Below are 22,063 nucleotides of genomic sequence, written 5' to 3'. Positions count from 1 at the left end.
TTATTCATTTGCTACATTGTTTCAACCGTGACATAAAGGATGCTGACCACTGTATTACTATGTCTCTAGAATGACTTACATGGTTATTTGGCTAATTACGACAGTTGTTATTGGGGAATATTATGTAATAATAAATATAAATCATAATAAATGTTATTACTAACACTGAAGCTTCTGAAAGACTGCCTTGAAGCGTGCATATATGGAACAAGGTCTTTTGTGCATGCATATATAGTTTTTGTTAAATGTCATCAGTGTGCATTTCATGTGCTGTTTTCCCTGTTATTGGGCAGATGAATATTGTCAGCATTCGGTGCATGCATAAAGTTTGTGTCAGTTGGAAGCAGCTTCCATCAGTCTCTCATGAGCAAAGTTTACAATTTGGTCAAACGCCTTTAGAACCAGAACATCAACATCATCATCTGTGTCGATCTCATCATGGTAGTTCTTCACTGGAAAGATGCAGTTCATTGGCACCCCAATCATCTCACTGCAAAAATGCATCTTAAAAAAAAAAAAAAAGTTGTGTGACAAAAAAAGTGAGACCCTAGTAAAAAAGTAATTGATTTAAAAGATTTATTTATTCATTTATACTAAGTATAGTTCCAGTCTATTAACATTTTTACTGACATATCGCTTGAGACTGATAATTACTGATTACTGACAATAAAGCTCGACTTGACTTGACTTGACTTGACGATAAAAATTGTAATTAAACATATTTGGAGTACTACTTGTGCACAACACACATTTCTTAATATTATGCCTAAAGTATGTTTTAATGTCACTATTGATGAGGATTTTATGATCATTAAATGTTTGCATTTAAAGGAAGATATTATTTAAAGTGTACCTAAAGTATACTTGCAATTTTCCACTTTAGCACAATCAAAAATACTTAAGTTTATCTTTAGTTGGACTTCAGCACTACTTCCACATAATTACAGTGCATAAAGTACAAAATTAGTTTTTCCAATTTAGCAGACTTTAAATATACCAGTTTAGTATGCTAAAAGTATAATTGCAGGGTAATTTTATTAGGTACATAATATGTATTTGAAGTATTAAATAAATGATTTTAAATACATTTTAGTACATTTATTTTTCACTAGTGAAAGATTCAACAAATATTAAAAATATATAGAAAAAGCACATAAAGGACATTAAATGGCATAATTTACCTTCTCTTTGATCTTCTTGCTGGTGTATACCTTCTTTAGGTCATTTTTCACCAGTGGACATGCTTCATCCACTTTAGTCATGATGATCACTTGAGGAATCCCTACAGTGATTGCACAGAAGCAATGTTAGTGGACTATAAAATTATAAAATTAGGGTACAACAGGGCTAAAAGCGCCTTGGGTAAAAGGCTCCTTTGATATTATTTTCCTCTAAACCACTAAATGGCAGAAAAATGTGGTGTTCAAGATAGGCAGAATATAGTGCACAAGCGCTAAAGCTTTGGACAAGTATTAACTTAGACATTATAAAATAATAATTATAAAAAAAAGAAAAAAAGAAAACATTTATCTAAAGTATTTATATCAAAACTGTGTGCATTTTTGTCCCACGCTGGTGAGCCTTGTACCCCGTGTGTGGGGTTAAAGCCTCCCCTTGCCACCTCATACATTTGTAAGATTTAAAATCAAAATAAACGACTTGTATAATTTGTCACACAAAATCTGTTGCTCCATAAATGTTCAAATACAAACATATACATTTTTTCTGCAATTACATATTTTAGGTGCAGTAAACGACACATTTTTTCTTAAGGTGTGTCTTTAGCCCCGTTGTACCCTATATATATATATATATATATATATATATATATATATATATATATATGAAGCGTTTAGATGCAAAACCCTCTAAAAGCCATCTTGGTCTTGACACATAGTATATATCCATCACATACTTTTACTTCAAACTCGCTAAATCCCAGCCTCAGCTCATTCAGAAGTACTGGTACTTACATATATTATATATATATATATATATATATATATATATATACACATATATACATATATACATATATACAAGGTATACACAGTAAATGTGCATAACTGTAACTTCACGAGTTCATGCCTCCATCTAGGAGGGTTTATCGGGTTTTTCGAACTGGCTATGCGGGACTAGCTGCGGATAGCTCAGTGATTACTCCCCCTTGTAGGGTTTTTTAAGTAGCGGTCTCTTTGAGCTCTTACCCAAACAGTGCTGTCTCCGGACTCAGTCTTTGACTAGCCCTTCTAGTATGTCTGTCAATGAATCGTGATGGGGAGCCATAGTGATGAGTATGATCCTTTTCTTTTGTCACTAGAACTGATATTTGTCACTAGCCGCTTAGGCTTGTGTTGCAGTATGTTCAGTTGGGTTCTGTGTTCTTTCTATGTTTCAGGGTGGGACCCTCCCCTGCCCCATCCTGGATCGGATTTGGAAGGCTTTCCTTATTTCTGCAGCAGAACCACTAGGTACTACGAGGTAGTTCCTTGTTCATTGGGTCCCTGCTACATTACTGCAACCCCAGGGCTTGTTGATCTTTTAACATTGTCCGTCATTTTGTCAGACAGGGTTGTACAAATTCCATCATAATCTATTTTTACCCGTCATTTTAATATTTCTATTTTATTATAATAACACATTTAACTGCTTTTATGTTTGTTTACATTTTCATTTTTAAATTCTGAACCTACAGGATGATATAGGTTTATGCATTTATTTTGAAGAGAACAGATGAACAGATGAAACTGCGTAAATTTTTATGTTCAACACCACACCCTGCAGTGACACTGATTTTAATATATTCTCATTTTTATGAACCAATATCGTAAATCCCAGTTGATCTTTTGGTCTATGCTGTTTTCGGTTGATGAATGAACAGCACAGAGCACGCCTCCCATCCAATAAATCGCAATAGGCTAAGCTTTGTGTTAATTTTGATATGAAACAAAGTCTCAGATGTCAAATTCTGTCCATTTCATTGGGAAATTCAAGCAATAAATACAGTTTTGTGCTCTTTAATGTGCCGTGATTGTTGTAGCTTCTGTGTACTTGCCTGTGTGTAATCAAACGCATAGGGAAACATTCAAGACAGTTTCATTTTTGTTCCAATGCTCTGCTGCTACAATGGAGCGCACTCGTCACCAACTGGACAGGGGTGAGAATTACAGCTACAATTTACCTCACCCTCAGTGTTATCTGTTAAAGTGACAGACAGCCTTCAGATTTTTCCGTCACAGCTAAAAAAAGTCTGTCAGTGACGGACAATTTTTGGCTGATGCAACCTCTAATCGTGTATAGGTTTGTTTCTTGTATACACAATTATTATATTTATTTTCATATTCTCACTCCCCCATGACTAGCTACTAACCAAATGGTCACATTCTTTCCATAAATATAAAATAGTTACTAATAATATGTGATTGTTTTTTTTTTTTTTTTTTTTTTTTTTTTTTTTCTGAAATTCCAGTCTACTATGCATGGCAAAACAACAACAAAGAAATAATAAATAAATAGTATATAATGAACTTACCCCCAATCAAATTTCTAATTCTTTATCTAGAGAGAGAGAGAGAGAGAGAGAGAGAATGATATAATGATAACAGAGTTTAGCAATGAATTGTTTTATCACTCCCAGTGATTATCTACAGTAGATTTGTGTGTGTTCTGTCAGAATTCTAATCATATTACATTGTAAAACGACACTAAATATAAAAGAATTAGTGCTGCCTAATTTCACCTTGGCTTGGTGGTAGATCCGGTTGTGATGCTGTTGATTGCAGTTTTGATGCTGCTGATTCCAGTTTTGATTCTTCGCCTCCCATTCTTTGTTGCTTTTCTCAGAAGGAAATGTGACTCGCTGTTTCACTGTCTGCAGCCTAGTCTGAAAGCTTATGTTTCGGTTCTCGTTTACGTACTCTTCCGTACTCTTCTATCATTTTCACTTTCAGTTTCCACTTTCCGAATATTGGGAACATATTTAAATACATAGTTTTTTAAACATAATTAAAAAAAATGATTACGTGAACATCCCTTTCCAGGAAACACAAACTGAAAGTGATTTGGAAGTGCTTTGTCATTTCAGGAAGGGAGGGGGGAAGAACATACAAAGTGTTACAGAATTACATTAGAATTACATTAGAATTTAACAGCACACTTGTTAGACAGAAAGTCACTTGTTGCTCAGAAGCAGCTCAGAACCAGCTTTAACACTAAAAATACATATTGTGAATTTTTGATTGAGTGTTTCCTGTTCCTAATATAATGACTGTCAAGCTTTGGGGTGTTGATCAACTCACCTACATTTTGATTACAATTCTGAATCCAATGTGTAGTCTTTGTTCAGCTTTTTGTTCAAAATGTTGTTTATTTCTTTATTTTTTCTTATTTATGAATCTTACACACATTCAAGTGTTTATAAAAAAGAATGCATGAAGCTAGAATAAAATGTTTTTGTTTACAAGCAGATACCCTGATCTTTCTTTTGATGTTTTGTATGTTCAGATATTCATATAACAAAACACATACAAATTATTACCTAAATAGGGACATAGTAGTATACTTCAAGTATGATGCAAAGTTCACTTAAAGAAAACTTATGAGCATACTTGCAGTATAAAACTACTAAACTAGTAGTTTACTAAGACTATACTTCAAAGTGCACTAAAAATGCTACAAGTATTTCATTAGTAAACTATCAATATACCTATAAGTTCACTTTTAATATAGTTGCAGTACAAGCTAAAATTATAGATGTAAACTAGTGGCGCACTAAAGGTTTACTACTGTTATACTTAAATCATACTTAAAAGTATACTTTTATATACTTCTTTTTTGGTAAGGGAATATGTGTGTAAATAAATACAAAAATAAATAAATACTTCTGAATGCACTATGTGGTGCTAAGATGGCTTAGCTTTAGATAGAAGGAAAAGTATATATTTATTTTATTTATTTATTTATTTATTTGCCACACTATTTTCTAATTACTTCAGACAGGTGCTCATTGATGATGTCCATACATAACACAACCTGCCAAAAGTTAAGAAAACAGGATGAAAGGTGCACAGCAAAACACAAACACAAGAACAGGAAAAATGAAATATAATAAAGCATGAGCCAGAAGATCCAACAAATTATATGTTATAAAATATATAATCTAGAACACGTTCTTCTTCTTCCCCCCACAAGAGAAAACTTCCCCGGAATAAAAAATGGACAATTTCTTCTAGCTGTACATTACAATGACCATATTTATATGCACATCACTTTCTCACTGAGGTCTATATTTAGGTTACGCCTTTGTTTTAAACCAGATAAATGTGACAGAGGCCTTTGACAGTTTCACGCCTCATGGACACAACTCATTAACATAACTGTACAATGTTAAAAGACGGGAAAGGTCAACTTTGAAGAAGTATTTTATAATAATAGGTTTAAGGGGTGAGAAAAAGCATACAGGGTGGGTTAGGGTTAGAGTCAGGGTTAGGGTTAAGGCCTCATTTCAGACAGGTCATAATCCTGGTGTTATTTTATATGTATAGCCTGATTCCAACACCAATCATAACCCTATCTATTAGGTAATTTTTGTAGATTTCATATTAGTTTGACGCTAACACCATCCTAACCTCAACCACCCTAAAAGTGAAGGAATCTGTGGGGATCTTACTAAATGATCTCTGATAAGAATTGAATTTTGGATACTTTGTTGAATTTTAGGGGAACTGGTACCTTTTGTGTTTAAAATCTTTACAGGAGTGCAGAAAAGAATGATAAACTGAGATAAATAAAGGATGAAAAGAGTGAATCATGTTGCCATTGTCAAGAAATGAAGGTGTCTAAGAGAGGCGGAATAAAATTGGGACATGACGCAGGCTAGACTCTGAGCGGTTTTGTCTGAATGATTGTTGTTTCTATACCACTGTCAATAACCTCAGAATTCACAACATGTCCGTCTTTAAAGGTTTAAACGTTATCAGAAAGAAACAAGCTAACAAAACAACAATATATGTAGGCAAAAGCCTTTAATGAGGAAAACAAAATCTGGTTAAGTATGTTAGTATTAGGACAATGGGCAAAAAATGACATGCAACAGTCTAGTTCTGAATGTCTGGTCCATTAAGGGAGGGGCAGTAACAGATAGGAGCCAAAATGGTCTTTAAGGTCAGCTGACCAGCTGACTTTGATGATTCCTAGAACTAAACGGTGAAGTGGAGATCCAGCTTTTGTAGCGATAGCTCCGAAACTCTGGAATTACTGTTTTCTCTCAGATCAGCTTCCACATGAAATGTTTAAACACAAGCTTAAGGAACATTTCCTCACATTAGCATATAATGAGGTAAAGATATTTATCTGTATATTGAAATTGTGGAGTTTATTTCACTGTCATTTTATTGTGGTTTTAGTGTTGTTTTTTATATGTGAGACTGTTTATACATATAGTACAGCACTTCAGTCAATGGTCGGTTGTGTGCAAGTGCTTAATAAATAAAGACAAGAAAGAAAGAAAAAAAGAAAGAAAGGATCACGGTCTGAGTCTTTAGCTTTTGATGACAGTAACTCTACATTTAGAATCTTTATCCAGCGATACAGCACATCCTAAGTCTCCATCCTATAGAAACAAAAACGTACTATGGCAGGAGACATACATACTTAGAGCAAAGTTACCTGTCTGCTGCTGGTGCTGTTAACACAATGCACATTCTCATGTTGCCTCTGCTTATGCTTTATTACTCAGGCCATACATCGTATACACAACTCAAACAAACACTGAACATTATTTAACCTCATATAATGTTGCTTTATTTAGAAACTGATAAATGCAGACCATGCAACATGTTATATAAGGAATAATGAAACAATTCACTTATCTTAAAAGAGAACTCAAGAAGTAGAAGGGTCTTATCTAGCAAAACAATCTGTTCATCGTCAGCTACATCTCATTTTCTCCTAAAACTTCTGAATCGTCTGACATCGTTGTACCTTTTTGTTTGTAAACAGCATTTGACTTACTTGCACTTCCTTAGTCTTTGCGCGTTTGCTTTGTAAACACTGGGTCTGTAGTTCCACCTACGTTGCGTGTGACCTTTCGATGTGTAGTATGTAGAGCTAGTCCCAGAGCTAGTGCTACATGAGCTTTTGTGTTTAAAAAGTATACAAAAGTATACATTTTTTGAAAAAAAAACTATCGTTTCGCTAGATAAGACCCTTCCTCCTAGGATTGTTTAGAGCCCTTTGAAGCTGCATATAAAATGCATTTTGGAAGTTCAAAATCAGGGGCACAATTGAAGTCCATTATATGGAGAAAAATCCTGAAATGCTTTCCTCAAAAACCCATGAAAGATTTACGCTATTAAAAAAAAAAAAAAAAAAAAAAAAAAAAATCCACATCGTTTTACACATATTTTGGACTATGGGGGTGCACCATTATTTCAAAGATGTTGAGCACTCATTGAGCTACTGACACTAATGTCACGTTTAGTTCCTGTTTGTCCTTATTTGGTTTGATTCCTGTTCTCTTTATTAGTTAATCACCTTCATTGTGTTCATCTGTGTTGTATTAATCATCTCATTAGTTCCCTTTGTTTGGTTCTTGCTTATAAGTCCTCAGTTCTCCCTTAGTCTTTGTCCTGGATTGATGTTATTTGAATGGAATACGTGTGTTGATGATAATTTGTTCTTTGTTTTGGATTACAAGTTGGAATTAAAGAATCTTTATGTTTACTCCTTTGTCATGCGCTATTGTTACAACCACTGTGACAGAATCCAGGACCTAACAAACAAGATGAATTGGGCTGAGGACCAGCTGTGCTGCCTGTGACAGGGTGGTCACCTCCTGGAAAGGTATGTGGAGGAATTCTTCGAGCTTTCCCATCAGGTGAGCTGGCCCGACGCCTCACTATATGCATGTTTTCAGATGGGACTGGATGAGAACACTATTCGTTGTAGTTCTCCTTTGTGCGACTTCCCTTTGGTCAAATTAATCAACCTCATTCTGTATTTGAATGGCTTAAACTAAAAAATCCAGTCAGCGCTGAAATCTACCTCCCTTCCTCCGTGCCCAGCTCCAAGAACTATTCCGGTTCTCAGCCCAGAAACGGCAGCCACTCCTCTGTCAAGCTTAATAACAAACCAAAAGAGGAGCATGAGAAGGAAGAGACTGCTTTCTGCCCTTATCTTCTCCCCAGCTCCAGAGAACTCTCCTGTCTCCTTACTCTCCGCTGGTCCCATCCAGCTTTCCATCGATTCCTGAGTGTCCTTCGCCTCTGCTGGTCACCTCCAGCCCTCCTTCGTCTCGTGAGCCCCCTGTATTGGCAAGCTTCGCTCCTCCAGAGTACCCTTCAGTGCCGGTCCTCAAAAGCACCCTCCATAGCCCCCACCTCCAGTGCACGCTCCTCCAGAGCGCCCTCCGGGGCCGCTCCTCCAGAACCCACTCCTCCAGAGCCAGCTCCTCCAGTGCCCGCTCCACCAGAGCACCCTCCAGTGCCAGCACCTCCAGAGCGCCCTCCAGAGTGCCCTCTTAAACCCCTAAATTCCCCCAAGAAAATTTAATTTGGGATTTACCCAAAACAAATTACATCTTGTTTAACCACTACAGAGGCATCAAAGCCAGTGGCAAAAATTAAAAGGACTAGCCAAGTTGAGGCTGCTCTCATCGGGATACATCAGCACTGAGCACCCGCTGATCGCAAGAAGCTCACATCTCCGAAACTGGGGAAGCGTATTTTCAAACATGCGCTGTCTTTATAAATAAACCGCAGATTTGAGTTTTAAACAACTACATTCTCATCTGAAATACTTTTAAAACTACATTTCATGACACAATAACAGTAATATTTTTTGTAAAAATTATGTGAATATATGAAGAGTTCAGATGCAAAAGCCTCTAAATCCATCTGACGTTTTTCTTTAGAATTAGCATTTCTTTCTGGCTACTTTGTATAGGTTTCTATGTAAGTACTGGTACTTCTGATTGGGCTGAGGCTGGATTTTAGCGAATTTGAAGTAAAAGTATTTGATGGACATATACTATGTGTCAGGAGCATTAACTCAGTATCATTATCCCATTTTTGACCTCATTTTTTAAATGTTTACCTGGAACTTTATTTAGATCCTGGTTCCTGCGGTGGGAACACACAGAGTACCAGCCCAAAAGTCCTAGTTCCTGGGAAAAGTTCCTGCGTAGGAAATGGGGCTTTTGACTGGATCTTGGTGGACTAAAACCTTAGCTTCAGTTTACCTTAGTCTGCGTGTTCTAGGACATTAATATCACTTCACCAAGCATTTTTCCAGACACTTTGGCATTGTTGTATATCATAAGTATATGGTTTTCTAATATATAGCTGATGTCAGTTAATAACAAACAATCTTTTATTTATTTATTAATTAATAATAATAATAATAATAATAATAATAATGATATTAATGATAATAATAATAAAACTAGATGAATAAAGTTTGAGAACAAACTTTAAGTTGGCTTGAAAAAGCCTAGCCTGAAAGCTTGAAGCAGTTGTAAAAGTATGAAAGATGATGTTGTTGGCATGATTTAACACATTGCTTAAATGATTGAACATGTTGTTAGCATGTTGTTAGCATAATTAGCTTGTTGCTTGCATTTTTATAAGCTATTAAAATGTTGTTAGCATGATTAGTATGTTACTAGCATGTTGTTACCATGATTCACAAGTTACTGGTTCTAGCATGAATAACAAGCTTCTAGCATGTTGTTTGCATGATTAGCAAGTTACTAGCATGTTTTCTAACATGATTAACATTCTACCATCACATTTCTAACATGATCAGCATGTTACTAACATATTACTAACATGTTTTTAGCATGATTAACATGTTATTAGCCTGTTGCTAGCATGATAAGCATGTTATTTGCATACTGTCAACATAATTAGCATGTCACTAGCATGATTAATGATTAATGATTAATGATGATGATTAATACCAAAGTATTAACATGTTGCTAACATGATTAGAATGTTATTAGCATGATGTTAGCATGATTAGCATGTTGTTAGCATGTTTTTAGCACGATTAACAAGTTGTTAGAATGTTACTAGCATGATTCTAGCATGTTACTACCATGTTGCTAGCATGTTTCTAACATGATTAACAAGCTACTAGCATGATTTTAGCATGATTAACATGTTACTAGCATTTTCTTAGCATAGTTAGCATGTTACTACCATGTTAACATGATTAAGATGTTGCTAGCCTATTTTTAACATGATTAATAGGTTACTAACCTTTTGTTATTATGATTAGCATGTTACTAGCATGATTAGCAAGTTGCTAGCATGATTCTAGCATGATTCTAACATGATTAAAATGTTATTAACATGCTGTTAGCATGTTTCTAGCATGATTAGCAAGTTACTAGCATTTTGCTAACATGATTAAAATGTTGTTATCATCTTTTAGCATGATTATCAAGTTACTAACCTTTTGTTATCATGAATAGCATGTTACCAGCCAGTTGCTAGCATGATTAGCATGCTACTAGCATGTTTCTAACATGATTAGCATGTTACTAGCATGTTGTTAGCATGATTTGCATATAGCTCCCTGGTGAAAAAAAAACGCATATGCTGGTAGGTATGTTTTGACGCTGGTTTAAGCTGGTCCTTTGCTGGTTTATGCTGGTCATGTTGCTGGTCAAGGACCAGCATAAACCAGCAAAGGACCAGCATAAACCAGCATCAAAACATACCTAACCAGCATATGCTGGTTTAGCCTCATTTAAGTAGATTAGAAATATTAGATGTATTAGATGAGTTTGAATGAGTCTAGCAGCGGGAACTTCTTAAGCGAGAACGAGAAATTTAAAGCTTACAGGCTTCTGTACGTCGTCCACCCGCAGCACCTTCTGGGATTTCTAACGGTTTGATTCTCTCAAGTCTGCAGTCGATGCATCCTCGATTTCAAGAACACATCCAGGCACTTTCATGTGTCCTCTGTACTTGCGTTCTTCAGTATTGGAATTAAACTTCAACTGTTTGATGATGTAGAGCGAGAACACAAAGACACAAGATCGCATAAGAACCACTGATCTATATGTAATGACTGGATCGCTCATTGCGTTCTAAACTGCCGTGAGGCAGTGAAGCCACCGGAAGTGTTCGATCCGCCATCTTACTGTTCCCTACCGGCAGAGAGCATTATTGACTCACAGCTAAACCCCTGACCTAAAATCACCTGATTTTAAGCGTATCTGTGACACAGGACTAGTTTTTATGATACGTGTATGTAAATGAATTTTTACTTAAAATCTTATCTGCAGTATTTATGGTCTTTTCGAGCAGGATAAGCAATGTTTTGAAATTGTTCAGGTGGGTGTGTCAGCTGCGCACTTGACGACACAGTTTTGATCTAACATAAAATATATTTCTTAACGTAAGGAATTATGCAGGAAATAGTAAACATGAACATATATCTGGAATTAGTATTTGAAATTGATTCGAATATACAATAAATAATACAATACAAGCCTGTTATATTGCTCTATGCTGTACTGAAATTCAAATCTTGGGAATAAAGCAAGATGTCTTTAAATCCGTACCAAATGTAATTAGTCAGCGTTATTTCTCCAAGTTATTTTGTGAATATTTTAATGTCCCTAAGTGAGCAACATCAATTTTAAACTCTTAAAGATCGCGCAAATTCTATTATATTAAGTGCCTTAAATTACATTTATCTGACTATAACACTACCTGATTTTGCTCAATTTCGTCAATGGAAATAGTCTGAAACAAAGTCACAACTAAGCCGCATCTCAATTCAAACACAGCTGTGTTCCGTTTATGAATGAACAGGGTTTTTAAACGAATCTGAGTCATTGATTCAATTACCCATTCGTAAAGAGAGTCGCTTCATTCCTGAATAAATGATTCAGTGATAAAATCAGTGACTTAACGGCATCTGCTGACAGTTTGTTTCATTTTTAAAGTTTCATTTTCATTTTATCTTTTTAGTTATTTAAATCATTTTAAAATGTTATATTTAACATTTTTGCATTATTAACGTTTATTATTAACATTTATCTCAACATGAATGTTGTAGGCTGTAGGCTGAATTAAACGTTTAAATCATTACCTGCTTCAAAATGATGTTAACAAAATCATTGTTGAAATGTGCATTTAGCCTGTAACGTTACGAATAAAAACACTATAACAAAACAGCACAAACAATTATTAACTGTGCAAGGCAAATTATATATATACAAAGCATAAATCTTTCAGTTTTCAGAATGAGCATTTTGTCATTTGTAAACATGGTGAACGTCCTATGTTTATCATGTTCATGATGTTCGCTACTGTAATGTATATTTTTAATAAGCAGAGGGAATTCCCGACATTAAACAATAACCGTTTACATGCTTAGGACGTTTGCGTTGTGAGAATGTACAGTGAGACGTCAGATATGAAAACGCTGACTTGTTAGGTGATGTTTTCTCATGAAAGTCGTATAATTTCCTATTCATTCAATAGAATGTTTGCGAATACTAGGGAATAGCAATATGGCGGCACAGTGGCTTCACTTCTATGAAGTCATGAGCTATCCAGTTCTCTATTATAGATCAGTGATAAGAACGCATATTGAGAAACAGCCTTAGTCTCAAAGGATTCTGGGAGTTTAGATTTAAATTTTGACAGTTGGAGTTTGAATAGTCTTCGCTCATTTGAACATTGCGTCAATGTAAGTCTATGGGATTTTTGGTGGTTTTGATAGTTTGTTTTACGATAACTGTAAGCCGGATCAGTCTGAAAAGATATAGCACACAGAGTCAGACCAGTCTGAAGCTTGAAAGCTCCAGGAGGAGATAGTGTTCAAATTTTGGCTCAGAAGAAGAAGAAGAAGATTAAATAGTACATCAGTAAGTTGGCTTTCTCAAGCCAACTTAATAATAATAAATGTTTTGTTTGTGTGTATGTTTGTATTACCCACCATAATCAGTTACTTGATCCATGTACTTTAATTGATTTTATTAATTTGCTACATTGTTTCAACTGTGACATAAAGGATGCTGACCACTGTATTACTATGTCTTTAAAAATGGCTTAAGTGGTTATTTGGCTAATGACGACAGTTGTTATTGGGGAATACTGTGTAATAATAAATATAAATCATAATACATGATATGATATTACTAACACTGAAGCTTTTGAAAGACTGCCTTGAAGCGTGCATATATGGAACAAGGTCTTCTGTGCATGCATATATAGTTTTTGTTAAATCTCATCAATGTGCATTCCATGTGCTGTTTTCCCTGTTATTGGGCAGATGAATATTGTCAGCATTCGGTGCATGCATAAAGTTTATGTCAGTTGGAAGCAGCATTCATCAGTCTATCATTAGCAAAGTTTACAATTTGGTCAAAAGCCTTTAGAATCAGAACATCAACATCATCATCTGTGTCGATCTCATCATGGTAGTTCTTCACTGGAAAGATGCAGTTCATTGGCACCCCAATCATCTCACTGCACAATTGCATCTTAAAAAAGTGGGGGGGGGCTGTTAAAAGCAATGTTAAACTGAGATCATTAAACAAATATCAGAAAAAGCACATAAAGGACATGATTTACCTTCTCTTTGATCTTCTTGCTGGTGTGTACCTTCTTTAGGTCATTTTTCACCAGTGGACATGCTTCATCCACTTTAGTCATGATGATCACTTGAGGAATCCCTACAGTGATTGCACAGAAGCAATGTTAGTGGACTATAAAATTATAAAATTAGGGTAGAACGGGGCTAAAGGTGCCCAGGGTAAAAGGCTCCTTTGATATTATTTTCCTCTAAACCACTAGAACGTGGCAGAAAAATGTGGCGTAGCACTTTCTAAAACATTCGCTTTTCAAGATGTACATGCAAAATTGTCTGATCCTTGAAGCAATCGTGGACTGCAGCACAAAGTTGATTTTGTGCTTGCTTATGTTAATATTTTATATTAACATATGTTAACATATGTTTATATTAACAGATGTCAATTTATTGAACAAAAACAAATTATTTTGAATATGGTGCACACTTTGCTAAAGTGAATGATTTGGACAAAAAAAAATATATATATATATATATTTTAGCTAAATTATTTATATTAATACTGTGTGCCTTTGCCCCATGCTGTACCCCGTGTGTGGGGTTAAAGCCCCCCCTTGCCACCTCATACATTTATAAGATTTAAAAATAAATGACTTGTATAATTTGTCACACAAAATCTGTTGCTCCATAAATGTTCAATACAAACGTATATATTTTTTCTGCAATTATATATTTTAGGTGCAGTGAACAGCACATTTTTTATTTAAATACTTTTACTTCAAACTCACTAAATCCCAGCCTCAGCCCATTCAGAATTACCGATATATATATACCGGTATAACACTTGGTTCTTAATACGGTGTGTGGTTAACTGGATGATCTACAACTTTTTTTGTTTTGTTTTGTTTTGTGAGGGTTGTTCATGAGTCCCTTGTTTGTTCTGAAAAAACTGAGCACTGTTTTTCAGAAAAATCCTCCAGGTCCTGCAGATTCTTCAGTTTTTCACAACTTTTGCATATGTGCACCTTTTCCAGCAGTGAATGTATGGTTTTGAGATCCATCTTTTCACACTGAGGACAATTGAGGGACTCACAACTATTAAAAAAGGTTTAAACCTTCACTGATGAAGGAAACACGATGCATTAAAAGCTAGGGGGTGAAAACCTTTTGTATTTGAAGATCAAGGTAAATTGCACCTAATCGGTCTTCTGGGAAACAAGCACGTATCTTCTGTTGCTTCCGAAGGGCAGTACTAAATGGAAAAAAAAAATGATATTTCGACAAAATAAGAAAAATTTGGACATCTTCATCCTGTTTTCACACCCCCCCCCCCCCACCGACCGGCTCTTAATGCATTGTGTTTCCTTCTGGAGTATCAGTGAGTGTTTGAACCTTCTGTAATAGTTGCATATGAGTCCCTCAGTTGTCTTCAGTGTAAAAAGATGGATCTCAAAATCACACAGTCACTGCTGGAAAGGGTCCAATTATGCAAGAAGAATCTGCAGGACCTGGAAGATTTTTCTGAAGAACAGTACTCAGTTTAACTGTTCGGAACAAACAAGGGACTCATGAACAACCATCACAGAAAAAAAAGGGGATTATTTTAATAATTTCAGCCATTTTTTTTTTTCTCGTGGACTATATGTAAACATATTTTATATAAAATACCTTACTCAGGACAGTACTAAATAAAAAACAACATGCATTTGGTATGATCTCTCTTATGTTGTTAAAATTATTCACATTTTCACAGATTCTGCAAGGGGTTCCCAAACTTTTATATATTATTTTATATATATATATATATATATATATACATATATATATATATATATATATATATATATATATATATATATATATCTCATGTGACTTTCCCCCATTCATCTCAGTGAGCCTCCAGAAAAGTCACGGCACGCTAAGGGGTCTCTGTAGAAAGTCAAGGCACGCCTCCTCTGTAACTTTACCTGTGGGTGTTGCTGTTGGACAGTGTTACTTTATAAAAATTAGTGACTTTTGTCATATTTACTTTTAATGTCATATTTAGTCATATTTCTGTTGTTTTATTTTTGTGATATCGATATTTATTTTTGTATTGGGGAAAAGCAGATTGTATCAACAAAACAAATTTCTCAAAATTAAAACAAAAATTATATATTCATAGGCCAATCTCACTTTTATCACTGACTCTTCTGCGGATAATCTTCAATTTGTCAACAAGTTGATCACTTGCACCTTCGATTGTATTTGCTTCCACAATGTAAACCAGGCAGAAAGCTTGATCAGACAGTAAAGGATCACTGACGTAATCTTCACTGGTGTGACTGAGCGGCTCCTCTTCATTGAACTAAGATTTAAAATAGAGACAGAAAATCTGAAAATATCACATGAACAAAACATTTTTTTTTTTTTTTGCAACATGGTTTATTACTTTGTACTCATCCTTCACATGTCCGTATATGGCTTTGATGATATCTTCTGGCTGAGACCCCTCCAATACCTTAGGTTGTAAACCCATTATGTCAGTCAAGACAAAAGGCAAATCACCATCTGCACCTCTGACTCTGTGTGATTTCAACTATGAAACAATACAGGAAACAAAGGAAACCATAAATAAATGTACACATAGCCAAAATGCCCATACTGCACATTAAATAATTTGAAAATAATACTTACATTTTTTGTAAAACTTTTGCCACTACTTTGATCAACTATTGCTTCACTTGTCATTCGTCCTCGGAAGGCGTTGTTGACAGAATTAATAAAACTGGACTTTCCTGCTCCGACTTGTCCAGCTACCAGGATCTTGATGTGCTTTACATCTGGATGATTCACAGAGAACATTTCTAGGCGTTTCTTCAGCACTTCCTTCTTTCTGTGCCAGCACAAGAAACAAATAAACTATATAAAGAGTTAAGATTCAAAAGCCTCTAAATCCATTTGACATATTTCTTTAAAATTAGCATTTCTTTCTGGCTACTTTGTATAGATTTCTATGTAAGTACTGGTACTTCTGATTGGGCTGAGGCTGGAATTTAGCAAGTTTAAAGTAAAAGTATTTGATGGACGTATAGTATGTGTCAGCCCTGGTAAAAAAAAAACAAAAAAAAAAAAAAAACAGCATATGCTGGTAGGTATGTTTTGATGCTGGGATGCTGGTTAGGTATGTTTTGATGCTGGTTTAAGCTGGTCTTTTGCTGGTTTATGCTGGTCCTGCTGGTCCTTGACCAGCTTAAACCAGCATAAACCAGCTAAGGACCAGCTTAAACCAGCATCAAAACATACCTAACCAGCATCCCAGCATCAAAACATACCTACCAGCATACGCTGTTTTTTTTTTTTTTTTTTTTTTTCACCGGGGAGGAGCATTCATTCAGTATTATTATCTCATTTTTGACCGAGATGGCTTTTAGCTGGTTTTGCACCAACACATGGTGATCTTTTAGGTCTGTGAGAAAGTGTATCAGCACTAGAAACATCTCCAGGCAATTGATGTGCCATGTGAGATGGTGACCTGTCCATAGACCGCTGGTTAAGTTGTCACTCATGACCGCCCCCCAACCGGTGAGGGATGCATCCGTCTGTAGCGTTACGCGGCAACAAGGAGCTTCCAGCACCGGGCCCTGAGACAAGAACCAAGGTTTCCTCCACATGCCTATGGCATGTAGACATTTGCTGTGTGACCTTGATCATGCGAAGCAGGTTTTCCCTCGGTTACGTATGTAACCTGGTTCCCCGAGGGAACGAGACGCTGCGTCCAGAGAACGCTTTGGGAACGCCCTTGGCGGACGACGCTCTGAAAGAATGTGTAATCGAACCAATGAGAAAGCGGGACGTCACGGGCGGGTGACGTCATCAACCAGGAAGCATAAAAGCACGTGCGAAGCCAGCCGGCGTCAGCTTCGTGAATGAAGCGAGCGCTCGGCAGGGATGCCGGAAGGATGGACCGAGACGCAGCGTCTCGTTCCCTCGGGGAACCAAGGTTACATACGTAACCGGGACGTTCCCCTTCAGGAACTCGAGCTGCGTCCAGAGAACGCTTTGGGAACGAGATGCCCACGCCACCAGACTTCCAAATCCCTGCCTAGTGAAAGAGCTAGGGTAGGAGGACAGAAGAGCCAGGAGTGGCTCGGACATCAAGGCTGTAAAACCTTACAAAGGTGAGAGGCGTGGACCATCCCGCAGCATTACAGATGTCCTGTATTGGGACACCTGCAGAAAAGGCCTTAGAGGCGCCCAAAGCGCGCGTTGAATGAGCCTTGACCCCCAAAGGTGAGGGGAGGTCAGAGGACTCGTAAGCCGTAGATATAGCATCCACAATCCATCTACTTAAAGTCTCTTTTGAAGCAGGAGACCCCTTCTTAGGGGGGCCATAGCAGACGAACAACTGTTCTGATTTTCGCCACAGGGCAGCTCTGTGGACATAGGCATCTAGGGCACGTACAGGGCACATACAAGTAAGGCTTCTGCTGGTCAGGCTCACCCGAAAGGGAGGGGACCTGGACAAAAGGCCTGGAGCACAACCGGCTGTGGTGGGTGGGTGGGGACCTTAGGAACATACCCTGGTCTAGGGTAAAGAAAGGCTCAAAAGGAGGTTTGCAAAGAGCCTCAAGCACCACAGTCAGATCCCAAGTGGGGACACGGGGTCGTGTCGGAGGCCTCAGCCTCAGTACACCACGGAGGAAACGTATAACCAGTGGGTTCTTACCCACAGAAACACCATCGAGAAGGGCGTGGTAGGCCGAGATTGCCGCCACGTAAACCTTCAGGGTGGAGTGGGCTAACCCTGTGGAGAAACGAGCCTGCAAAAACTCCAGTACTGTACCAACCGGGCAGTTAGCTGGGTCTTGCTGGCGCTCTTCACACCATGAAGTGAAAAGCTTCCACTTCAGGGCATATAGTTTCCTCGTAGAGGGAGCTCTGGACTGGAGGATGGTCTCCACAACCTCAGTTGAGAGACCGGAATCTATGAGTTGTGCCCCCTCAGGGGCCACACCCACAGCTTCCACAACTCCGGACGGGGGTGCAGGATGGTGCCCCCCGCTTGTGAGAGGAGATCCCTCCTGACGGGAATCTCCCATGGAGAGCCGTCGAGGAGAGATATCAGGTCCGAGAACCATACTCGGCCCGGCCAGTACGGGGCTACTAATAGTAGACTGACCCCGTCCCGGCGTACTCTCTCCAGAACTCCTGGGAGCAGAGCGATCGGGGGAAAGGCATACAGACGAAGCCTCGGCCACGTCTGTACCATAGCATCCAGCCCCAGGGGAACTGGATGAACTAGAGAGAACCAGAGGGGACATTGTGCATTCTCCCTCGTGGCAAAGAGATCTAATTGGGCTCGCCCAAAGATCTCCCATATCTGCTCCACCACCTCTGGGTGAAGCATCCATTCCCCGGGCCTCGGCCCCTGTCTCGACAGGATGTCTGCTCCCACATTCAAATGCCCAGGAATGTGAACTGCTCGAAGAGAGAGGAGTTTGTCCTGGGACAGGAGTTTGTCCTTTGGTGGCACGGAGAGCTAAATCTGCGGTCCTTTGGAGTTCCTCCAGATCTACTTTCTCGCCCTCAGCTAGCCCCTTCAGCAGGTCAGCCTGATATGCTTGGAGCACTGACATTGTATGCAGACATGCTCCAGCTTGACCTGCTGCCGAGTACCCCTTACCCACAAGCGCTGAAGTTGTTCGTAGCAGCTTAGAGGGTAAGGTGGGAGCCTTCAATGACGATGCCCCGCTGGGAGACAGATAACTCGCAAGTGTCTGCTCTACACGGGGCATCGCCTTATAGGCTCGCTCATCGAGCCCCACCACATTTCCATAGTAATCTGAGGCGGGGACGAATAAGCGAGCCGAAAACGGTCTTTCCCACGATCTCGAGATCTCTGAGTGGAGATCGGGGAAGAACGGAAGGCTCCTCATTGGAGGTGGAGGCTTACTCCGCAGAAAACGCTCATCTAACTTGCTTCTCTGCAGAGTAGCTTTTACCTCGGCGGGCCAGTCGATGTTTAGCTTGTCAACCGCACGAGTAACCACCTCCAAAAGCTCCTCGTACTGCAGCGATTGAGGGAGTGGCTCCTCAATCGCACTCTCCAAGTCAACCTCCTCAGAGGAAGACAGGAGGAGAGAAGAGCCCGCTCCTTGGGAGGAAGTAGCCGCAGTGCGGGCTTCCGAACCCTCAGAACGGGCATCGGACCTGCCGGGTAAGGAAGGAGATAGGGGGTCACCCGTCTCCATTCCCTCCAGCAGGTCCAGCTGCGAACCCCAGGAATGCAGTGCCCGCTCCGCCTCGACGGCAGCGGGACCAACACCCTGGGGAACGCTGGTGAAGGCTCCCTCCTCAAAGAGAGCCTTCCGGGAGCGGAGCACCCGCAAAGGAAGTGCTTCACAATGCGGGCAGTCAGTCCTCTCGAGGGCTGACATAGCATGCTCCGCTCCCAAGCAGACCACGCACATGCTGTGTGTATCCCCACTTGTAATATATCTCTTACAAGGGGGAACACACAGCGTGAAATGCGGCCCGCTCTTATTGCCACTCTTAGATTTCTCGGTTTTCTTAGACATATCCTCGAAATAAAAGGCGTGCTAACTTGCACAAAAACAGAGGATATCAGACACAAACACAGAGCGCTCCGCTGAAAGACAGAAGCTGACGCCGGCCGGCTTCGCACGTGCTTTTATGCTTCCTGGTTGATGACGTCACCCGCCCGTGACGTCCCGCTTTCTCATTGGTTCGATTACACATTCTTTCAGAGCGTCGTCCGCCAAGGGCGTTCCCAAAGCGTTCTCTGGACGCAGCTCGAGTTCCTGAAGGGGAACCCCTTGCTCTTGAGCCACCACTGTAGGAGTCTCATGTACAGCAGGCCAAAAGGTATCACGTTGGACACAGCTGCCATCAGACCCAGCAGTTTTTGAAACTGCTTCACAGAGATTGACCGGCCTTCTCTCACTCTCGCAACTGCAGTGAGGATTGTCTCAGTCCGAGCAGGAAACAGTCATGCCTGCATCGTGGACGAATCACACACCACGCCCAGCTGGTTTTGCACCAACACATGGCGATCTTTTAGGTCTGTGAGAAAGTGTATCAGCACTAGAAACACAGCCAGCATCTCCAGGCAATTGATGTGCCATGTGAAATGGTGACCTGTCCATAGACCGCTGGTTAAGTTGTCACTCATGACCGCCCCCCAACCGGTGAGGGATGCATCCGTCTGTAGCGTTACGCGGCAACAAGGAGCTTCCAGCACCGGGCCCTGAGACAAGAACCAAGGTTTCCTCCACATGCCTATGGCATGAAGACATTGCTGTGTGACCTTGATCATGCGAAGCAGGTTTCCCCTCGGGGAGAACCCCTTGCTCTTGAGCCACCACTGTAGGAGTCTCATGTACAGCAGGCCAAAAGGTATCACGTTGGACACAGCTGCCATCAGACCCAGCAGTTTTTGAAACTGCTTCACAGAGAGTGACCGGCCTTCTCTCACTCTCGCAACTGCAGTGAGGATCGTCTCAGTCCGAGCAGGAAACAGTCACGCCTGCATCGTGGACGAATCACACACCACGCCCAGATAAGTGGTTCTCTGAAGTGGAGAAAGAACACTCTTCTTGGCATTTAGTCTTAACCCCAGCTCTTTCACGAGTTCACACTTACATATAATAGAGTAAAAGTTATGCGTATTTGGTGTGCTTTCCTGGAGAGGGCTCAGAGCTCGGAAATAATTCCCGAGCCTGGGGCACTCCCCCTGCCTGGGGAGAGGGGTCCGAGCTCAGCCTTTTAGACCGAACACAAAGCGCTCCCCCAAAGAGGCTATTATCGTGGGACAGCAGCCAAAGTGAGGCTTGGTAACCCCCAAAACTTTGCCTAGCTTAGAGCTGAAGGATGCTGGACGGGCATGGTAGTATCGGTGCCGCTGTGGCATCTGAAAGAGAAAGAAGCTTCTGTGGAAGTGCGCACTGGTGCGGCAGTGGGAAGTAGGGATACGGGCGCCTGCTGGAGCAGGCACTGGCATGGCAGAGGGGAAAATACAGAAAAAAAGGGCTCCTGCAGGAGCAGGCGCTGCTGCGGCAGCGGGGAGATACTGATAAGGCACCTGCGGGAGTGGAGTACGGCAGTGGGGGGAAGGGCTTCTGCTGTGGCCGTGGGGAAAAGTTAATAAGGCTCCAGTGGGAGCGGGCACTGCTGTGGCATCTGTAAGAGAATGTGGCTCCTGCGGGAGCGGGCATTGCTGCGGCGGTGGGAGGGAAATACAGAAGAAAGGGTCTTGCGGGAGCGGGCACTGCTTGTGGCATCTGGAAAGAGAATGAGGCTGCTGCTGCAGCAGTGGGGAAAGGGGAGAAGGCTCCTGCGGGAACGGGGTGCTGCCAGGATGGTTGAAGTGGAGATGAGCCGCTATGGGTGATTTTGGTGGGGTTAAAGGGGATGGCTATGGCGGGTCTAAAGTTCGAGTGAATGGGGATAGACTGGTGTTAGAGAGGTCGGCTGATGAGAATTCAGTGAGCTTCTTTGATATGGAAGCGGT

General features: G+C 39.9%; 1 protein-coding gene across 3 annotated transcripts in view; it reads right to left on the bottom strand.

The window, feature by feature from the left end:
* Window positions 1-240: 240 nt before the first annotated feature.
* Window positions 241-22,063, bottom strand: part of ifi44d (interferon-induced protein 44d) — a 39,269-nt gene continuing 17,446 nt past the window's right edge. For 2 of the 3 annotated variants that reach the window (XM_051121023.1, XM_051121025.1), the window contains 5 exons: window positions 16,228-16,426; window positions 15,983-16,129; window positions 15,727-15,898; window positions 13,596-13,696; window positions 13,008-13,504 (listed from right to left, as the gene is read on the bottom strand). In XM_051121023.1, the coding sequence (XP_050976980.1) occupies window positions 13,334-13,504; window positions 13,596-13,696; window positions 15,727-15,898; window positions 15,983-16,129; window positions 16,228-16,426 (790 nt within the window). In that variant the 3' untranslated portion in view covers window positions 13,008-13,333. Of the gene's footprint in view, window positions 505-1,181; window positions 1,283-13,007; window positions 13,505-13,595; window positions 13,697-15,726; window positions 15,899-15,982; window positions 16,130-16,227; window positions 16,427-22,063 lie in introns of those variants that run through there. The other variant, XM_051121024.1, reaches the window with a different exon arrangement.

Source organism: Labeo rohita, chromosome 10 (genome assembly GCF_022985175.1).
Source record: "Labeo rohita strain BAU-BD-2019 chromosome 10, IGBB_LRoh.1.0, whole genome shotgun sequence".
NCBI classification, from domain to species: Eukaryota; Metazoa; Chordata; class Actinopteri; order Cypriniformes; family Cyprinidae; genus Labeo; species Labeo rohita.
This window is presented reverse-complemented; position numbering and strand designations above follow the sequence as displayed.